The 17,526-nt window shown below is 39.2% G+C and overlaps 1 protein-coding gene across 9 annotated transcripts in view; it reads left to right on the top strand.

Annotated features, from left to right (window-relative positions):
- ARHGEF28 (Rho guanine nucleotide exchange factor 28) overlaps positions 1–17,526 on the top strand; it is a 200,970-nt gene that overhangs the window by 126,780 nt on the left and 56,664 nt on the right. For 6 of the 9 annotated variants that reach the window (XM_072992640.2, XM_072992643.2, XM_072992641.2 and 3 more), the window contains 12 exons: positions 1,674–1,881; positions 2,349–2,454; positions 3,009–3,051; positions 3,826–3,949; positions 4,901–5,033; positions 5,273–5,328; positions 8,778–8,829; positions 10,136–10,283; positions 11,340–11,461; positions 13,625–13,765; positions 15,207–15,457; positions 16,873–17,013. In XM_072992640.2, coding sequence (XP_072848741.2) covers positions 1,674–1,881; positions 2,349–2,454; positions 3,009–3,051; positions 3,826–3,949; positions 4,901–5,033; positions 5,273–5,328; positions 8,778–8,829; positions 10,136–10,283; positions 11,340–11,461; positions 13,625–13,765; positions 15,207–15,457; positions 16,873–17,013 — 1,525 coding nt within the window. The remainder of the gene's footprint in view (positions 1–1,673; positions 1,882–2,348; positions 2,455–3,008; positions 3,052–3,825; positions 3,950–4,900; positions 5,034–5,272; positions 5,329–8,777; positions 8,830–10,135; positions 10,284–11,339; positions 11,462–13,624; positions 13,766–15,206; positions 15,458–16,872; positions 17,014–17,526) is intronic. The other 3 variants (XM_072992642.2, XM_078384504.1, XM_072992645.2) reach the window with 1 other exon arrangement.

The following is a 17,526-nucleotide window of genomic DNA, read 5'->3' on the forward strand; positions in this document are numbered from 1 at the left end:
CCACTATGCTTCCTTGACAGGGACTGGACTCAATGATTCCCAGGGTCCCTTTCACCTCTGCAGTTCTACGATGAAGATGATTATGATTAATAGTACCCAACATTGCTTGTATAGATGAAAGTGAAAATGTTCCCTCCTTCACTCCCACCATCTGCAATACTATTTGAGGGAGTGTGTGTGCATATAATATGTGTGTGTACACACATAGGGGTGCAGCACTCAACTAGTAGCCCTTGTCATCATGTGTGGCTTTTGATTCATAAGAAGTTACCTAGTCCTAGTTTAGACCCTATTTTCTGTTCTGCTTGGTAGATATTAAATAAGTTGGATCATGTCTTTTACTGAACATCTGAAGTATTTTCTGTTTTGGCCCACCCTGCCCCAATTATCTGTATCAGTCAAAAGAACAGAACTATAGGTTACCAGCATAGCATGGGGTTTCCAAATCTTATGTGTTTTGGCTTTTAAAAACTAAGCAGACATTCAGTATGCAAGAGGGAGTTCTGAAACCTTCATCTGCTTACTGATTTTGCTATGCAGAACTACTTGGAACTCAATTTCTTCATCTGGGCTATAGCTATGACTATATGGTCAAATACTGCTGGATTTGCTATGAGTGTAAAATAGAATTCCAGTGAACTGCAGCAAAATGTTTTGTTTCTGCAGTATGTATGTCTTTGTATGTTATCGAGCATTTTGAAAAACTCTCCCATTCCCCTAACACCATGCAACACTTTAAACAGCCCAGTGGTTTTACAATAAGTGATAAAAAGAGAGCCAAGGATCAGAAGAGGGCAGGGTGGGGGATGTGGTGTGGATAAAAATGCATCAGATTGGGGGACCAGTGGGGACACTGGCACCAGAACAACTTGTAGTATCTGTGTGGTCATCTAATCTGATCAGAAGCATAACATAAACTGAAAATCAAGCTGCAGCAAAGCTGAATTGCTCCATTTTGGCTTGCCAGTGTAGTCATAACAAAAATGAGCTCAAATAGACAAAGAATGGCTTGTATCTCTTTCTCTGTCTATTTTTAGATGAAATGTGTAAATGCCTCTTGTGGCTGATTTTCCTTACCCCTGAGTAGAGATGGGCACAAACCGCCACAGGTGCCAAGTGCTTCCTGTCCCCACCTCCCCTGGGTGATTGCCCACTCACTGGCAGCAGAGTGATTCCTTCCTCTGCCTCCTCTAGCAGCCATCCACTCAGACGAGGAGGCAGGGTGGGGAAGCCCATGATGCTGCCTCTGAGTGGCCAATTACCTGGAGGATGCAGAGGAAGGAAACACATTGCTGCTGGTGAGTGGACAATTGCCCAGAGGAGGCAGGGGAGGGAATGTGCTGCACCCACAGAATCCCTGTGCGGGTGCCCAGGCTGAACTGTCAGACTGTGGTCCATGCCCATCTTTACCCCTGAGTTCATGCTGCCTTGGTAAATGGTATATTTGATATGTTAATGTGTGTATCTGATAGAAAAAAGGGTACTTTCGAATTTCGGGAAGTATTCTCTTCTTGCTGCTGTATAAACCATGTTTTTAATTTCTTTGGACCGTAATAAAAGTGGACCATATAAAAGTGTATGTGGGAATATCGTAGTGTGGGGGGCACACATAATTTGTGCTTAATATTGACTAGTTTAATTGCATTTGTAATTTATTGTATGTGTGTTCTTAGTTCTAGTCTTGATGACTTGGATGTGGACAATGGAGATGAACGAATTTCTAACCGACCTCATAACTATTGCCCTTCAATGTCCTTCAACTCTTCTGCAGTCCTGGCTAGTAGAAAGAGTGGGCTAAGCTCTTCAGAAACAGCCAACGAACTAGATTTTAATATAAACAGTGCTGAATCTCTTCCTTTATCCAACAATATGGAGTCAAAGGTATTTTTTGTTCTTGTTCTTGTATTCTTATCAAATTCATAATCATATCTGAAGTTATTTAATTGGTATGAGATCTTATCCTTAATTATTGTCTCCATAAACACATCTTACCATCCTTTCATCAAAGCATAATAACAGGAAATTATTCCATTTCCCCCCCGGTGGAGCCTTAATAGAGCATACACTACATACACTGTTTCATATATTTTTTAAGTGTTTTAGGTTTGTTTAAATTGTTCATTGTTTTATTTCTTTTAATGCCACCTTAGGGTCTTTTGATATAAATGACTAAATAAGCAGGAAACGATATGAGAAATAAATTTAATGTCATCTAATTTTGCAATTTTTAAATTTCATCTAATTTTGCAATTTAAAAAAATATAAATCTCTAAAAAGAGTTTGCAAAGTGTAGAATTTTGTTACATCTGTTGCTGATTAATCCTTTAAAATATTGGGTGTTTTTCTAGGAATCTTTACTTTCAGGAATCCGATCTCGTTCATATTCATATACTTCACCCAAAATCCTACCAGGGAAATCACGCTGTGTACAGGACTTTACAACATGTGATCCAGGTGATTCTGAGCATTGATACTATTACAGTACCTGTTTTTCCCTGTTCCTTCATTTTTATAAGGTGGCATTCTTTATTCTGCCTGAGTCTGATCTCATGGAAGCCATGTTTAGTGTGCCTCTTATATATGAGGAAAGTGCCCTTCCCACATATAAGAATGTTCAGATTTACCTGAAAAGCAGCATGCCACTATCCTTGAAAACTGACTGTGTATGGAATATGTGGGAACTCAAGCTGAAAGCTGTATGTTGCTAGTGGAAACCTGTAAATGATAGAAGTGTGACAAATGTCAAAGGAGACACACAAATGTGTGCATTCCTGGTCTCTCCATAAGGGTGTGAGTGTGGAGACTATCATCAGGAGGGTCTGCAGTTTGAAATTTGCACTTATAAAATATAGCTGTTCTGAGAGAAAGGCAGATTATTGAGCTGAACTTTTTTCATTTTAAATGCTTTGGACATGCTGTAATGCAACAACTGAGCAAATTTTAGAATGCATATGTCAGACAATTCAATGAATGTGATGTGTAAATGCTTTAAACCTGTTGCTTTCTAGATCAACATGCATTTGGTTCATCTGAACAATCAGGAGACAGAAGGTATGGGTTTTCCCCCTCCCGCAGACGTCTCTAAGGATATTGATAATAGCAGTAGCTGTCAAGCAATCACAACCTTTTTATTTAATAAGACGTATAGCACCTGAAGAAGTGGGTTTGTCCACAAAAGCTTACATTAAAATATAGCGGTTAGTATTTAGGGGTGCCACAATGCTTTTGTCTTTATTTTTTCATTTTTTCCCCTGTCATGCTATGATCATAACAGGGATATGATCACCTACAGGGAGTAGGTTTACTAGTCTACTACAACAGTTGTGTGGCAGCTATAAGACTAGCAGATTTGTGATAATACAGTATGATCTTGACACATGGCCCATTTCCTTGAATGTATGGAATGCCATTTGGGAGCCTTCAGTTAGATATACAGTAGATATGATTGGAGGCGGGGGGATATATAGACGCTGGAGTGAGAGTAAATGCAGAATGATTATCAGTGACCACATAAGTGTTAACATTCTGCTACTAAGTGATATAATATGTGTCCTTTTATCTAATGTTTAGAGTTAACTGATAGAGCAGTTTTCACTTTCTTTCCACTTTTACACAAAAGATAAATACTAGTATTTAGTAGATAAATACTTATACACTGTATGATTTATCTAAAGTTAAGGTTCCATAGTCAAACAAGGAAATAAGAGTTTTCAGTGTTTACTTCCTTTTTGTTCTGTTGTGTAAGCGCCCCAGATGCAGTTGCAATGTTGCTGGTCTTAGAAGCATGTGCATAACTTAATGAAGGATTTACTGGTACATTTTTAGGATTCAGGAAGAAGAATGGGATAAGTACCTCATACCTACTAAATCAGAATCTGAAAAATATAAAGTTAGCCGTACCTTCAGCTTCTTGATGAACAGAATGGCCAGTACACGAAATAAATCCAAGGTAATATGAGATTATTTGTGCTACGTTGCAGAACATCTAACAACAATCTGTGCTTGCTTTTACATCCAAAGAGCTTCTAACACTGTTAGTTAGGGATGAGATTTTGGAATTAAAAGATTCCCAGTACCATAGAGTTTATGGAGCTCTATTGGAACTTGTTATCCTATGTACCTTTGTGAGTCCCAGGGAATCCACAGACTCCCATAGTGTAGTGGGGCACTTTTTAAAGGGAGGGTATGGAAACAATATGGAAGTGAGGGGATGGCTCTAACCTCTGCCAGTTTGAGGACTTCCATAATTTTGCCTGGAAGATTATGAGACTGGAAGACCTTTAAATTCTGAAAATCCTGTCCAAACTGTCAGTTACCTGTTGGAACTGTAACACAGAACCTGGAAAAGATGATTTTTAGACTACAATTCTCAGAATCCCCTAGCTACCCATGATGGTCACGATGTCCAAAAAGTAACTTTTCTGAGCTCCATGTAACATTACCAGACTTGTTTCTGTTTACAGCGGGGGGGGGGGGATGAGAAATCTCTTGCTTCAGATGTACTTAGCTGTCTTGCAGAGCAGAAATCAATGTGATGTATTTGAAGGGAATTTTTATCCTATGGGAAGCAGGGGAAATTGTGTTCCCCACATACCATCTAAAGTGGTACCATCTTCTCTACCATCTCAAGACTCTGCTATCTTATCCTGCATATATAGGTTCAGTCTTAAGTACCACAATGTAAAAGCAAAAGGAATCAAGGGAACATTTACAAAATAACATGTGATTCTGGTCTTTGTAATGCCGATCTACAAAGCAAAGAGGACAGTGGAAATATTTCCTGAGATTTCAGAACTAAGGAGAGGTGTTACCACTCTTGCTTAAATGGATACTGTATAATTAAACAGCAAAGTAAAACTGTCCGATTTCACTTTTTCCCCCTCCCATTTTGGTTGTCAAGACAAAAAATAAAGATGTCAAAGAGAAGGAGAAGCTTAACAGGCACCAGTTTGTCTCTGGGACAATCACTGGGGTTATGCCATGTTTCGCATGCGAGAAAGCTCTTCTTGGGAAGGACTCCCTGCAGTGCTCTTGTAAGTAATTGTTCTGTTGACATTTGACTTGCAAATCTTTCATAGAAAGTCACTTCTGCATAAGACAGGCTATAAGCTGTAGCTTTTGTTTGCTCAGATAGCATTTGCTAGTTCCTTTGAAGAAAATAGCCAATCACTATAGCTGGAGAACAAATTGAATTTATTTAGATATGAACATTTTAAAATCAGGATGAATCTTTATAGTCCTTACATTTTGAAAGTGTTTTTCTTTCTTACAGATTGCAATGCAGTTGTGCATAAACATTGTAAAGACTGTGCTCCTACTTGTACAAAAGTAAGTTTTAAAATGTTCTGAAGATAGCAATTCTCATTGATAAGTTATATTTTTTTACATTCCTTCCTCACTCTATTATGTCACTTTCTATTATGTAATTTATAGTATGGGGAAGCTTAGATTACTTCATTATACCTCACAATAGAGTTAATGACAGCTGAAAGAATAGTTCAAGTGAACAGGGCCTGATGATCAGTAGAATAACCAAAAATGAGAGTTATTGAACCACTGAAATAACATGAACAGTCTTGTAGGATACTGCATCGAGGTGAGCATTACAGAGCGTAGAAGTGTTTGTGGGGGAAAAGGGGAAATCAAAAATCAGAAAATCATCCAGACTAGATGTTGAAGCTTCTTAATCTATAAATTAAACTAAAATTTCATCATGGAGATGCAGTCTTCATGCGGAAACTTTAGTTTAACTACACATTCCAAAGCCTCAACATTTAGCTAGGATGATTTTCAGACTTCGGTTTCTCCGCCATCCACCAGTATGAAATGCCCATATTGATCAAGGATCAGGCAGGACTCAAAAATTCACCTGTTTGGGATATGTTAGTCATCCAATAAATGTATTACGACTTCATGTCTATGCTTGTTTTTTGTAGCAAAGCTATTGTCCAGTGTGATAGAAAATTCTGCACAACTGGTGATACTAAACTGAGCATTTTCCTCTTGGTTATTTGACCATTTTTAAAATCATTTTATTTACTGAAGTGTATTTTCCTCAGTTCTATATTAGTTTTCGTGCCTTCTTTAGTTCTAAGAAAAGCTAAGATATATAAATCCATATTTTTTCATGCTTTGGGCACAGCAGTAAGCTAAAATAATTTTTTGATTACTCTGGTATCCACTTATTGTCTTGCTTCTTTTTTACTTCTTTTCTGTTAGCTGTTGTGAATAATTGTGGATTAATGCGGGTGAGGCTAAGGTTGATTTGCACAACCAGTCTAGGTACTTATTCATGACTTTTCTGACCAATGTGAATTGAAATGGAAAGCAAAGGAGTTTCTTCTGAAAAAAATTCCAGTGTCACACTGAACTTAAAATGGAGGCTGAAATGGGATGCTTGGGTAGCAGCTTTACCAAACTCATTTCTATGTGCAGTAGCAAAAAGAGTGATACTGAGTGGAAAATTGTCCATAAACTTCTCATGACCTGAGTGGCTGTTAAGAAGGAACATAGTGCCCCTTAGTGTACACCAGCTGGAATGTTGATAGGACATTGATCCCTCCCCCCTTCTCCTACATTATTATGTTTTTCAGTTTCCCCTTTGAAATGTAAGAGTCAGATTACAAGCAGTGTTAAACATGGGCATCAATGAAGTTTAGTCGTTGAGAGAGGAACTTTAGAAAATAGATCAGGGGAAGGTTTAAGTCTCACTCAAACCAGTGCACTAGTCTTGATCTGGGTTAGGGCTATGTACGCTTACTCGAAAATAAGGAAAAAACTTATACGTAACTGTATGGTATGTACAATGTAGCTTGTAGTTTGTATCCAACCTACTATTTCTTTATTCCATCTGAATTTGCCACACAAATTAAAGTATAACAATGCTGCACAGAAATATTTTAATTATTTTAATTACTTTAATTGGTGAAACTTAGTTTGCACAGCAGTGTAAAATAGCTGTGGTGGTATTATGTCACTGAGACTTAATGCATTCGATGTGGAGTCTATGTGTTCGGTGAAAGATTCCATTCAGTCTGAAATCTAAATGACCTCTGAAATCTAGATTGCCCTTATTGTTAAATTTTCTGATTTAACAATAAGGTCAATCCTGAAGTAAGGGTGTGGTTATGCTAGCAGCAGGGAGTGGTCAGGCTTGATTAGAATGATCCAATCAAGCCTGACCATCCACACAAAAATGGCTTTTGCAAATATCATGAAGTGGCTTCATAAGTGAGCCACCTCAGGATATTGGCAAATTAATCACCTCCTCTACTCAACAGATGGCAAGAGAAGTAAAAAAAAAATTTTTTAACTGTATCTAGACCAGTGGTTCTTAACCTTTGTTACTCGGATGCTTTTGAATTGCAACTCCCAGAAACCCCAGTCAGGACAGTTGGTGGTGAAGGCTTCTGGGAGTTGCAGTCCAAAACTCCTGAGTAACCCAAGGTTAAGAACCAGTGGACCACTGGTTCTTAACCTTGGGTTACTCAGGAGTTTTGGACTGCAACTCCCAGAAGCCTTCACCACCAACTGTGCTGGCTGGGGTTTCTGGGAGTTGCAGTTCAAAAACATCCGAGTAACAAAGGTTAAGAACCACTGATCTAGACTGTTGCTGATGTCCTTCCTTGATTATTCTTTAAAAGTCTTTTTATTTGTCTGCTTTTAAAGGGCTGATTGAGAAACTACCTGCAGCTGAAGCCACTGCTGTGGATTAAAGTACTGGTAGTTTCTTGACTGGCTCTTTAAGACAAGGCAAAGAAAATACTTTTACATTTTTAATAACAAATATAGTAATCATCTCTATATAACTAAAAATATATATTTCCCCACTTCCATCTGCTGAGCAGGGGAATTGATTAATTTGCTAATATCCTGAAGGGCCTGCCTATTGCGCCATTTCATGATATTAGTATATTCAAACTGGAAGGCTTATTTTGGATTGGTTCCAGCGATCACACACACACTGCAACCAGTACAAACCAGAGCAGTCTTACCCACACCAAGAAAGTAGAGGCGCTTAACAGGGGCCAGAAAAAATGCAAGTAGGATCGCTCTGGGGATAAGATGCTGCGCTCGAGCAAAGACATGGTCTCATTGCTATCTTTAAGAGTGCACCAGCTTGTCGCTGCAGCACTCCACACAGTGGGTTGATCACCTGTGCCGCCAGCTCCCTCTCTCTGTGTGTGAGATAGAGATGGAGTGACATTATTTTCAAAGGCTTATTATTATTTTCGAAGTCTTATTATAGTGAATTCTATGGAATATAGTATCTATGGAATATACCTACGGGACGTGGTGGCGCTGTGGGCTAAACCACAGAAGCCTGTGCTGCAGAGTCAGAAGACCAAGCAGTCATAAGATCGAATCCACACGACGGAGTGAGCGCCCGTCGCTTGTCCCAGCTTCCGCCAACCTAGCTGTTCGAAAGAATGCAAATGCAAGTAGATCAAAAGGGACCACCTCGGTGGGAAGGTAACAGCGTTCCGTGTCTAAGTCGCACTGGCCATGTGACCACGGAAGATTGTCTTCGGACAAAACGCTGGCTCTATGGCTTGGAAACGGGGATGAGCACCGCCCCCTAGAATCGAACACGACTGGACAAAAATTGTCAAGGGGAACCTTTACCTTTACCTATGGAATACGAATTGTGAATAAAGGAGAGTTTTCATGAGATATGGCTCCAAATACATAGGAGTGTTAAACAATTAAAGCCTTAAAAATAGAACAGTTGTCTGAAAGTATTTTCATATTAATATGAATCCATTCTTCTTTACCAGAAAGTCCAAGAGAGATGCCATATTAAGAACAGGACACAAACTGTCCAGACAAGTAAGCAATATACTGTAATAAGAAAACTAAGAGGTATAAATAAGACTATGCTTTTCATGTTTGAGGCACTGGAGTAAGCTAAAATAATATGTGTAGATGCTTAGATGCTGAAGTCCATTCTGTGAATGTAACATTTCCTTCCATTTACCGAAGGGCCCAGTACCCAATGGGCAGGTCCACTGGAGGAAGTGGGTGGGGAAAAAGATCTTTGCTGATTTCACACTGCAGCTGTCACTGCTCTGGTATATCCTGTTCTGGAGGGTTGCCAGGACCTCCAGAAAAACTTTTTGAGAGACACAGTGTGCTGCTGCATGGGCAGCAAAACTCAATAAATGTGGTTCTTCCACTCCTTCAGTGGGATAATACCTTGGATAGAACTCTTTCCACGAGTAGCCTGGATCCGAACAGCTGAAGCTTATACCTAAACTACATTGAATAGAGTAACTGAGTGTATCGAGTTTCCCTCGTATCTGATTTTAACCTGGAACTTTCTGAATATTCAGTCAATAGTTGCATTGGACATCTGAACTATGATTTGGAAGGCTGGGCACATATCTTGGGGTTATACCACTTGCTTTCCTCCTCTGTATATGCAGATTAATTAAGATAGTGAGAACGTCACATGCCTGATCACTCCAGAAAGGGTCACTAAAACCTTAAAGAGACCCTTCTATCTGTCAGGGAATCGCTCCTTCAGAAGTAGTAGCCCTACAGCTGGACCAAACAGTATTTTATTATATTTTATTTCCAGGTTTACCCACAAATTAAAATCAGACTGTTGTTATTGCTTAAGACCCTTTTGTTACTTTTTTAAGAGACTCTTCTTGATTAATAAGAAAGTGGCATAAATCTTTAGCAATCCCTGTCAAAATAATTTCTAAAAACCCTTGGAAATACCCTCTGAAACTAGTTTTGAAATAAGGCAGTGTTATTTTTTTACAACAATGTATAAATCTAATAAATAAATGGATAAAATAGCCTATCTTCCCTTTTCTTTTTCTTTTCTCTCCTCCTCCTCCTCCTTTTCTCCCACTTTCTTTTTTCCTTTCCCATTTTGGATTAATCTGGATTTTATCTTAGTTTATTTTTACATTATATGTAAACCACCCAGAGTAGACACGTTCTAGATGGGTGGCAAATAAATAAATAAATAAATAAATTAATTAATTAATTAATTAATTAATTAATTAATTTTTTAAAGATGTAAGTTCATTTCTCTGGCATTAGTATAAAAAGAGTAACTTGTTGCAGGCTTGTAAGTCATTATTCCCAAATGCTGAAACCATTTGAAATATTGACCTTTCAGATCCTTCATTCAGAGACATTCCGCAGCCAACATTCTCCACAGCTCAGCCGTCTACCTCAACGCCCATTGGACTTTCTTCTGTAAAAAAAGATCCACTGCAGCAACAACAGTCTTTATCCAGAAGTGTTCCAAGTACCAGTTTTGAAAGGTAGGTGGAGTAAGGAACCCCCTGAGGACATTCCACTGGGCAAGTAAGCCTCTGTAGTACTATATTCACCACCCTTTGAACCCCAGGATGGGTGAGACCTGGATGATGCATTAATTAGCACTATAGGCAAGCTTCTAACCTAGAGTTCCACGTGTCTCCTTACCCAAGACAGAATTCTCTCCTGATCGTGCACTTTGTACTTAGCTCACCAACCACACAAGGTAAACCATCCATTGTAATAAAATTACTGAGCATAGCCTCTTGACCAAGGCACCTTCTTTAGACATTCTAATCCCTTCCCCCACACCCCAAAGATCACATTTGGGTAAAAATATTTATTATTTATTTTATTAGACTTCTACCCCGCCCATCTGGACCAAAGGTCTGCTATGAAATTTACAAAGGTCTATAAAATATACAAAGTGTTATTAAAATTATTAAAAAGTATAACAAATTCAAAAAGGTAGTTGTACAGTTTCTAAAAGCAAAGCAAAAGCAAGAAGCAGTGCATATTCAGATAATTAAGGGAGCCATATGAAAGCCCATAAAATAATAAAAGCTAACTAATTTTGCCCAAAAACTATTTTCCAGCTAAGTAGTCATGATTGAACTTCTTCTCCTGCATCTCTATCCCTAATCTGTCATCATAATCAGACAGATAGATAGATGAATAGCTAGCTCCTAACAGCCACTGCCTCTTGCTAGATCTTAAATAGATGTTCTCCCAACATGATGTTATCCAGTCAGGTTCAAGTCATTTCTTCAATAATTTCACCCTCAAAATATAACTTCTTTCAGCCCCTCCTTTCAGTTCGTGTCAAAGTCTGTGCTGACAAGCAATTAAGAATGTGATGTCTAGGCTCAGCATGGGTTGTCCTTGGTGATGGAGCAGAGCAAAATAAATCTTTCTCATGCAGATAAGTGCCACCTGGTACAGTTTAGAGAAGCACAGCATAGCCCATCTGATTTCCTCACAGGTGGTGCTCCCTGATCTCTTGCAATAAGTAGGTTGCAATCTGAGTCACTACAGATGTGTGATTTTGTTTTAACTTTTAGAAAATGTATGCCACCTTTGGATCCAGATAGTGATGCCAGTGGCTGGAGATCGAGGTCACATTCCGAAGAGCTGCTGCAGTCTATAGGAACTACTTCATCGATTGACTCATTTATGATTGAAGGTATCCTGGGAACTCAATGTGAGACAATTTGCATATGAAAATGTTTCCTTTATTAATAAGCCATGCAAAGTTACACTTTTTCTGGAGAAAATAAAAAAGAGACTGTACAGTATATGCAGTCATTACTATGTACATTGTCTAGTAGATTAAAAAGAAGATGAAAGAATGTTCTGTGGGTGATCTAATCTACTTTCTAATCCCTTTAAGGAATAATAATAATAATAATAATAATAATAATAATAATAATAATAATAATAATAATAATAATAATAATAATAATAATAATAATAATATGCCATCAAGTAAATTCTGATTTACAGTGATCCTTTACAGCATTTTTAGGTATAGAGTACTCAGAAAGGCTTTAACGATTCCCTTCTTCTGGTAGGAGACTGTGATCTGAGACTGTGCAGCTTGCTCAAGGCTACACAGGCTGGCTGTTCTTCTGGCAGGCATAATGGGGAATAATTCCCAACCTCTGGCTAGAATACTGTTTTTTTTAAAAACTGATGGACCTTGCAGTTGCCTTAGAATGCTGTAGGATGATGGGGACATGCAGCTATCCTTCACTGCAGCAGCTCTGTAACTCCTTCAGTAAGTCTCCTGCCAACAAAGAGCAACCACTACTCTTTCCACAATGAATCCTGTAGCTGAAGTCCTGTTGTACATTTACACCTGTGTAAGTCAAAGTTTCATAAGTGGTATAAAAAACAACGGCAGGATGGGAGTAATATGCACAAAGCACACCACAGTCCTGACGTTAACCATGCAGCCAACTGCACAACTACAATGGGAACTCTGCAGTCTTGAACCGCATGATTAGTTGTGCAACTGTAGTGTGAAGTACACAGTTGGTTTTACAATGCTTGCTTCCTGGACAAGCTTAAGTTTGTATGCCATTAACTTGCACAGGCTTAAGTTTGCTTGTCATTATCTTGCACAGGATTTCAGCCGCTGTGACACGGTGTTTAGAGTACTGGAATGGGACCTGGGAGATCTGTGATCTAGTTTCCACTGAACTGTGGAATTCACTGGCTGACCCTGTGCCAGTCACTTTCTCTCAGTGTGACTTTTCTGACAGTGTTGTCATTGTGATGAAGAAGTAAGAAAAAGGAGAGCCATGTACACCACTTGAGTTCATTGAGGATATAAATTTAACTAATTAAAAAAAATCAAATATATTGTAAAAGGAGATCGAGAGAGCAAAAACTACAAAACATGGTCAATCAATGACATTGTAGAGAACACAGTGACAGGTTGTTATACTGAAGCGTGTTTATCCTATTCATACACTTTCATTTCTCTATCCCAGGGCACTTACAACCTCGGTAGCACTCTGTAGTGAGTACAGTGAGAAATTATCAAATGAACTGCATAACTTTTGTTCTATGGAAAAGCTTATTTTTTATCTCAACATCTCTCTTTTTTTTAAATGCAGTAGAAGACTAGAAGCTTTTTGTTTTTATTATTTTTCTAAAATTGATGTTTTAATGCCTTACACACACACACACACACACACACACACACACACACACACACACACACACACACACAAAGTACGCATTCACAGGAATTGACCACCATGCTGTAACCTCCTGATCCACACATTACCTGTGTGCATGCAAGCTCATATGTGAGCTTTGTCTATATTGCTTGGCTATATACAGAACATGATCATATGCACCTTGATTGTTGTTAAGTGCTGTCAAGTCACTTCCAACCTATGGCAACCCTGTGAATGAGCAATCTCCAAAACATCTTGTCCTCAACTGCTCTGCTCAGCTCTTGTAAACTCAAGCCTTTGGCCTCCTTAAGGGAGTCAGTTCATTTCATATTTGATCTTCCTCTTTTCCTGCTGCTGTCGACCTTTCTCAGCATTATTGTCTTTTCCAGAGAATCGTGCCTTCTCATGATGTGCTCAAAGTAGAACACTCTTAGTTTCCACATTTTTGCCTCCACAGATAGTTCAGGCTTGATTTGATCTAGGACCCACTTGTTCGTCTTTCTGGCACTCTAGCATATCCACAAAGCTCTCCTCCAGCGCCACAGTCATCTTGATTAAATAACCAGAATTTTCATTATCTGAGTACTGCCTTACTTAAAATTTCATGCTTTCATGCCTGTTTAAATGACACTTCAGGAAGTTTACTTTGCTTGCTACAGATGATGTAGATGCCTCTCTGTGGAGCGATCTGAGTACTGATGCACTGGAATTTGAGGCAGAATCTTGGAGTCTCATTGTGGAGCCACTGTTTTGCAACAAACAAGAAAAGGATGTTATCAAACGACAAGATGTGATCTTTGGTCAGTATGCTCAAAATTCTTCTAAGATCCCAGGTTCCTGATATAAAGATGCTACTATAAAATGTATTAGGATCTCCAGCAAAATGAAATAAAAATGCACAGCACTTCAGAAACCAGAATTAAGGACTTGTTTCTAATTTGACATCTTGCTTTTGACTAGTCTGTGAAAAAGTGAGATTAGCGGTGTTCGTATAGCTTTCTATACGAACCCTCAACTTACAGATGGCTCGACTTACAGACTTTTCGAGTTACAGACTTCTCTGGCTGCAAAATTTAGATTCGACTTGCAGCCGGAGAATCGACCTACAGACCAGAAAAAAACCAAAATGGAACAAAAATAGAATAAAAACTGCCAGTTGTGGGATTAATCAGTTTTCAATGCATTGTAGGTCAATGGAGATTCGACCTACAGACTTTTCGACTTACAGCCACCGTTCCAATACGGATTAATTCCTTAAGTAGAGGGTCCACTGTACATGCTAGCATCAAAGAACATGTATCCTATCTGGAAGTTGAATCATGGCAACTGGACTTCTTTCTTGTTAGGTTGAAATGTTTCCCTAGTCACCCAGGTAGTTTCTTCAGTCTGAGGACAGTTGGTAGGAGATCCCTGATATATCCAGATCTCCTATCAACTCACCTCAGACTGAAGAAGTTACTTAGATGATTAGGGAAACGTTTCAACCTAACAAGAAAGAAGTCCAGTTGTCATGACTCAACTCCCAGATAACCTTGCTTGGATGACTGAGAATCTTCACAGAAACATGTATCCCAATTAAATATTGCTTAATATGCATCCTTAAAGTATTATGGTTCAATAAGAGAACACAGGTGGGTCACAGCTGTGGGATCTGCAACCATATACTGCAGTGTAGTGTTCTCATTCAAGATTCCAGACAGACAGACGGTTTTAATTATACTCCATTCCAGTGCTTTCCTCATAAGTTTTCTACCACCTCTGGTCTACAGTACTCATCATTACGAGTCCCCTAAGCATTCTTAAGTCTCATTGGGCAGTTTTCATTTCTCCTATTTCCCCATGAAATTCTTTGTTGCTGTTGTTATGGCTTGTTGTTGTTTTGTTTCTTTTGGGGACCATGGGGTTCCCCCCAAACACAAGGACTTGTGGGGTGCTGGTACCCCTCAGGCCCAGCCATCCCACTTGTGCCTGCCTGTTTACCAGAGACAGTGGGTCTACATGTGTGTCTGTGTTCCCACTTTTGCCCCAGCTCCTCCTATCATTGGTTATTGTGCCTTACACTCCACCAACCAGCATGGCCACTAGCTGCTCCTGCCAGCCCATACCTCATTCTTATATCCAATAATCCTTTATCCAATAATAGATGGTTCCATTATTGCCACAGCGAATGAGTTCCTGGTTAATATATAGAACGTCTGATGTGTGTTATTTCACTGTGCACTTTCTTCCTCTTCATTGCAGAGCTGATGCAAACTGAAGTGCATCACATCCATACCCTGTTCATTATGTCTAAAATATTCAGAAAAGGAATGAAAGAAGAACTGCAGATGGACCATAGCACAGTGGACAGAATATTCCCCTGCTTAGATGAATTGCTAGAATTTCACCAGCAGTTCTTCTGCAGAATGAAGGAAAGACGACAGGAATCGGCTGAAGAGGGAAGTGACAGAAATTTTGTGATCAGCAGAATTGGAGACATTCTTGTGCAGCAGGTGGGGCACTGGGCAGAATTATACTCCCATCACAGCATTTGGGATAGGAGTATAGAGAAAGGTGTAGCCATTCACTAACAGCAAATGGGGTGCCTGAATGTTTTAGCCAGAGGGTGGGAACTTCTGGCCCACAAGGCAAAATGGAGTCCATGGGAAATCTGAATCCAGGCTGTGAGTTGTCCAGAGGTAACTGCTCTTTTGCCCAAGACCTTATCACCCTCTCAATTGATCAGAGATAATACATAAGTTTGACTACTGATCTTCCCATTTAGGAAGATGAGTCAGGTGGGTGGTTCCATTATATCTGTCCTATCCCATTAGGTTAAAATGCCCGCCTACACTTCAGCCTGGAAGCCAATGACAACAGGAGCATAAGTGTATCTCCTGGTCTTATTCAGCCCTTGATAGGTGGGTGGAGGCATCTGTCTTGGCTCCTTAAATTGGTTCATCACTACATCTTATGGGATCACTAATAAGATAATGGACATTTCTTCTCTGTAATGAAATTGGACATGACAAACAGCCACATTTAAATGGAAACTGTAAACATAACCAAATCTTCCTGTTTGAATCAGCAGTAGCCACAGTAGGTTGAAACAGATTCCAAAATGACTATCTTATTCAAGTGAACATGCAAGTCTCTACATGTCTGCACAGAAATATGTCCTACTGAGTTCACTCAGACTTTCCTTGGTGAAGTGAGTGTAGAATTACAGGCTAAAATACAAATCAGTTGAATAAGGCTGGGTTGTTTTAACAAAATGTGAATTTTCAGCTAGAAAATTAATTTTCCTAATAGTATTTGTATATCTGGATATTTTTTTGAATGTTCATTTATTAAATGTTCATTTAGACTTTTCCATTGAGTGTGTTAATGGCTGCTACTGTAAGCATATCAACATAAGAAGCTAAGTTATTTTTCCCTAACCTGGCCCCCTCCAGTTGTGTTGGGTTAGAATGTCTGCAACTCCAGCCAGCCTAGTGACCGGGAATCTTAGCCCAGAGGCTGCTGTAGTTCAAAGTATATCTGGAGGAAAGCAAGTTAGGAAAGGCCTGGCAAAGCATTGGCTAGGCATGGGAACTGACTTATCACCTGAAGTAGCAGCTCACAAAAATGATTGGTCAATGATGTACTTGGCATCATTAAATTCTCTGCCCTGTAAATCCCTTTAGTCTTTAGTTAACATATTTTTCTGTAAATGGAAAAAAAGCACAAATAATTGAGTTCTGTAGATGCATGTAGGTACAGTAAGATGTCTCACTACTTGCTCTGTATAGTTCGTACTTTTGAAAATACATAAAATTTAAATTGGAAGGGCAGTAAATAGATAGATAGACACCAACAATGCAGCAATATGTGGTTTGTCAACACAGACAGTGTAAAAGCCTTAAATAGTTTAAAATCACTGCTTCAGATTGCTGCTTTGCATCAGTTTTCAGAGGAGAATGCCAACAAAATGAAGACTATATATGGGGAATTTTGTAGCCACCAGAAAGAAGCAGTCAGCCTTTTCAAAGAGCTGCAACAAAATAAAAAGTTCCAGAACTTTATCAAAGTAAGTTGATGATTGCAGGTGAGTTACTGCTACATGAAAAATTGTCTGAATAGACCTTGAACAGATATACACCTATCTGAGAGTTGGTAAAGCAGAATGGCTCCGTGACTGAGCTATGAATCAGGAAGTGTCAAGACTGAAACTTGGCCATATACCTGATGGATGGCATTAAGCCTTTTCTTAGCCTTATCCCTCTCACCCAACCAGCTTACAATCTTGGGAGTAATACTGCTCACTGCCCTTATAGCAGAGGTGGGGAACCTAAATCTGTAGGGCCAAATCTGCCCTCCCCAAAATGGCAATCTGGACCCGTAGGGTTCCCCAGATGGCTCCTCCTCTTTTCCCATGACACCATTCTTTGGGGATTTCCCAGCTTTTGCACAGACGGTTTCCCATTCCCAAAATTTGAAATGCCTTTTCTAAAGTTTAGCGGATGATTGCAATAAAATCTGTAAGCTAAAACAGGATGATATTTCTGGTCCCACCCTTTTGCTACACCTACCACTGGAATGC

This window comes from Pogona vitticeps, chromosome 2 (assembly GCF_051106095.1).
Source record: "Pogona vitticeps strain Pit_001003342236 chromosome 2, PviZW2.1, whole genome shotgun sequence".
Taxonomy (NCBI): domain Eukaryota; kingdom Metazoa; phylum Chordata; class Lepidosauria; order Squamata; family Agamidae; genus Pogona; species Pogona vitticeps.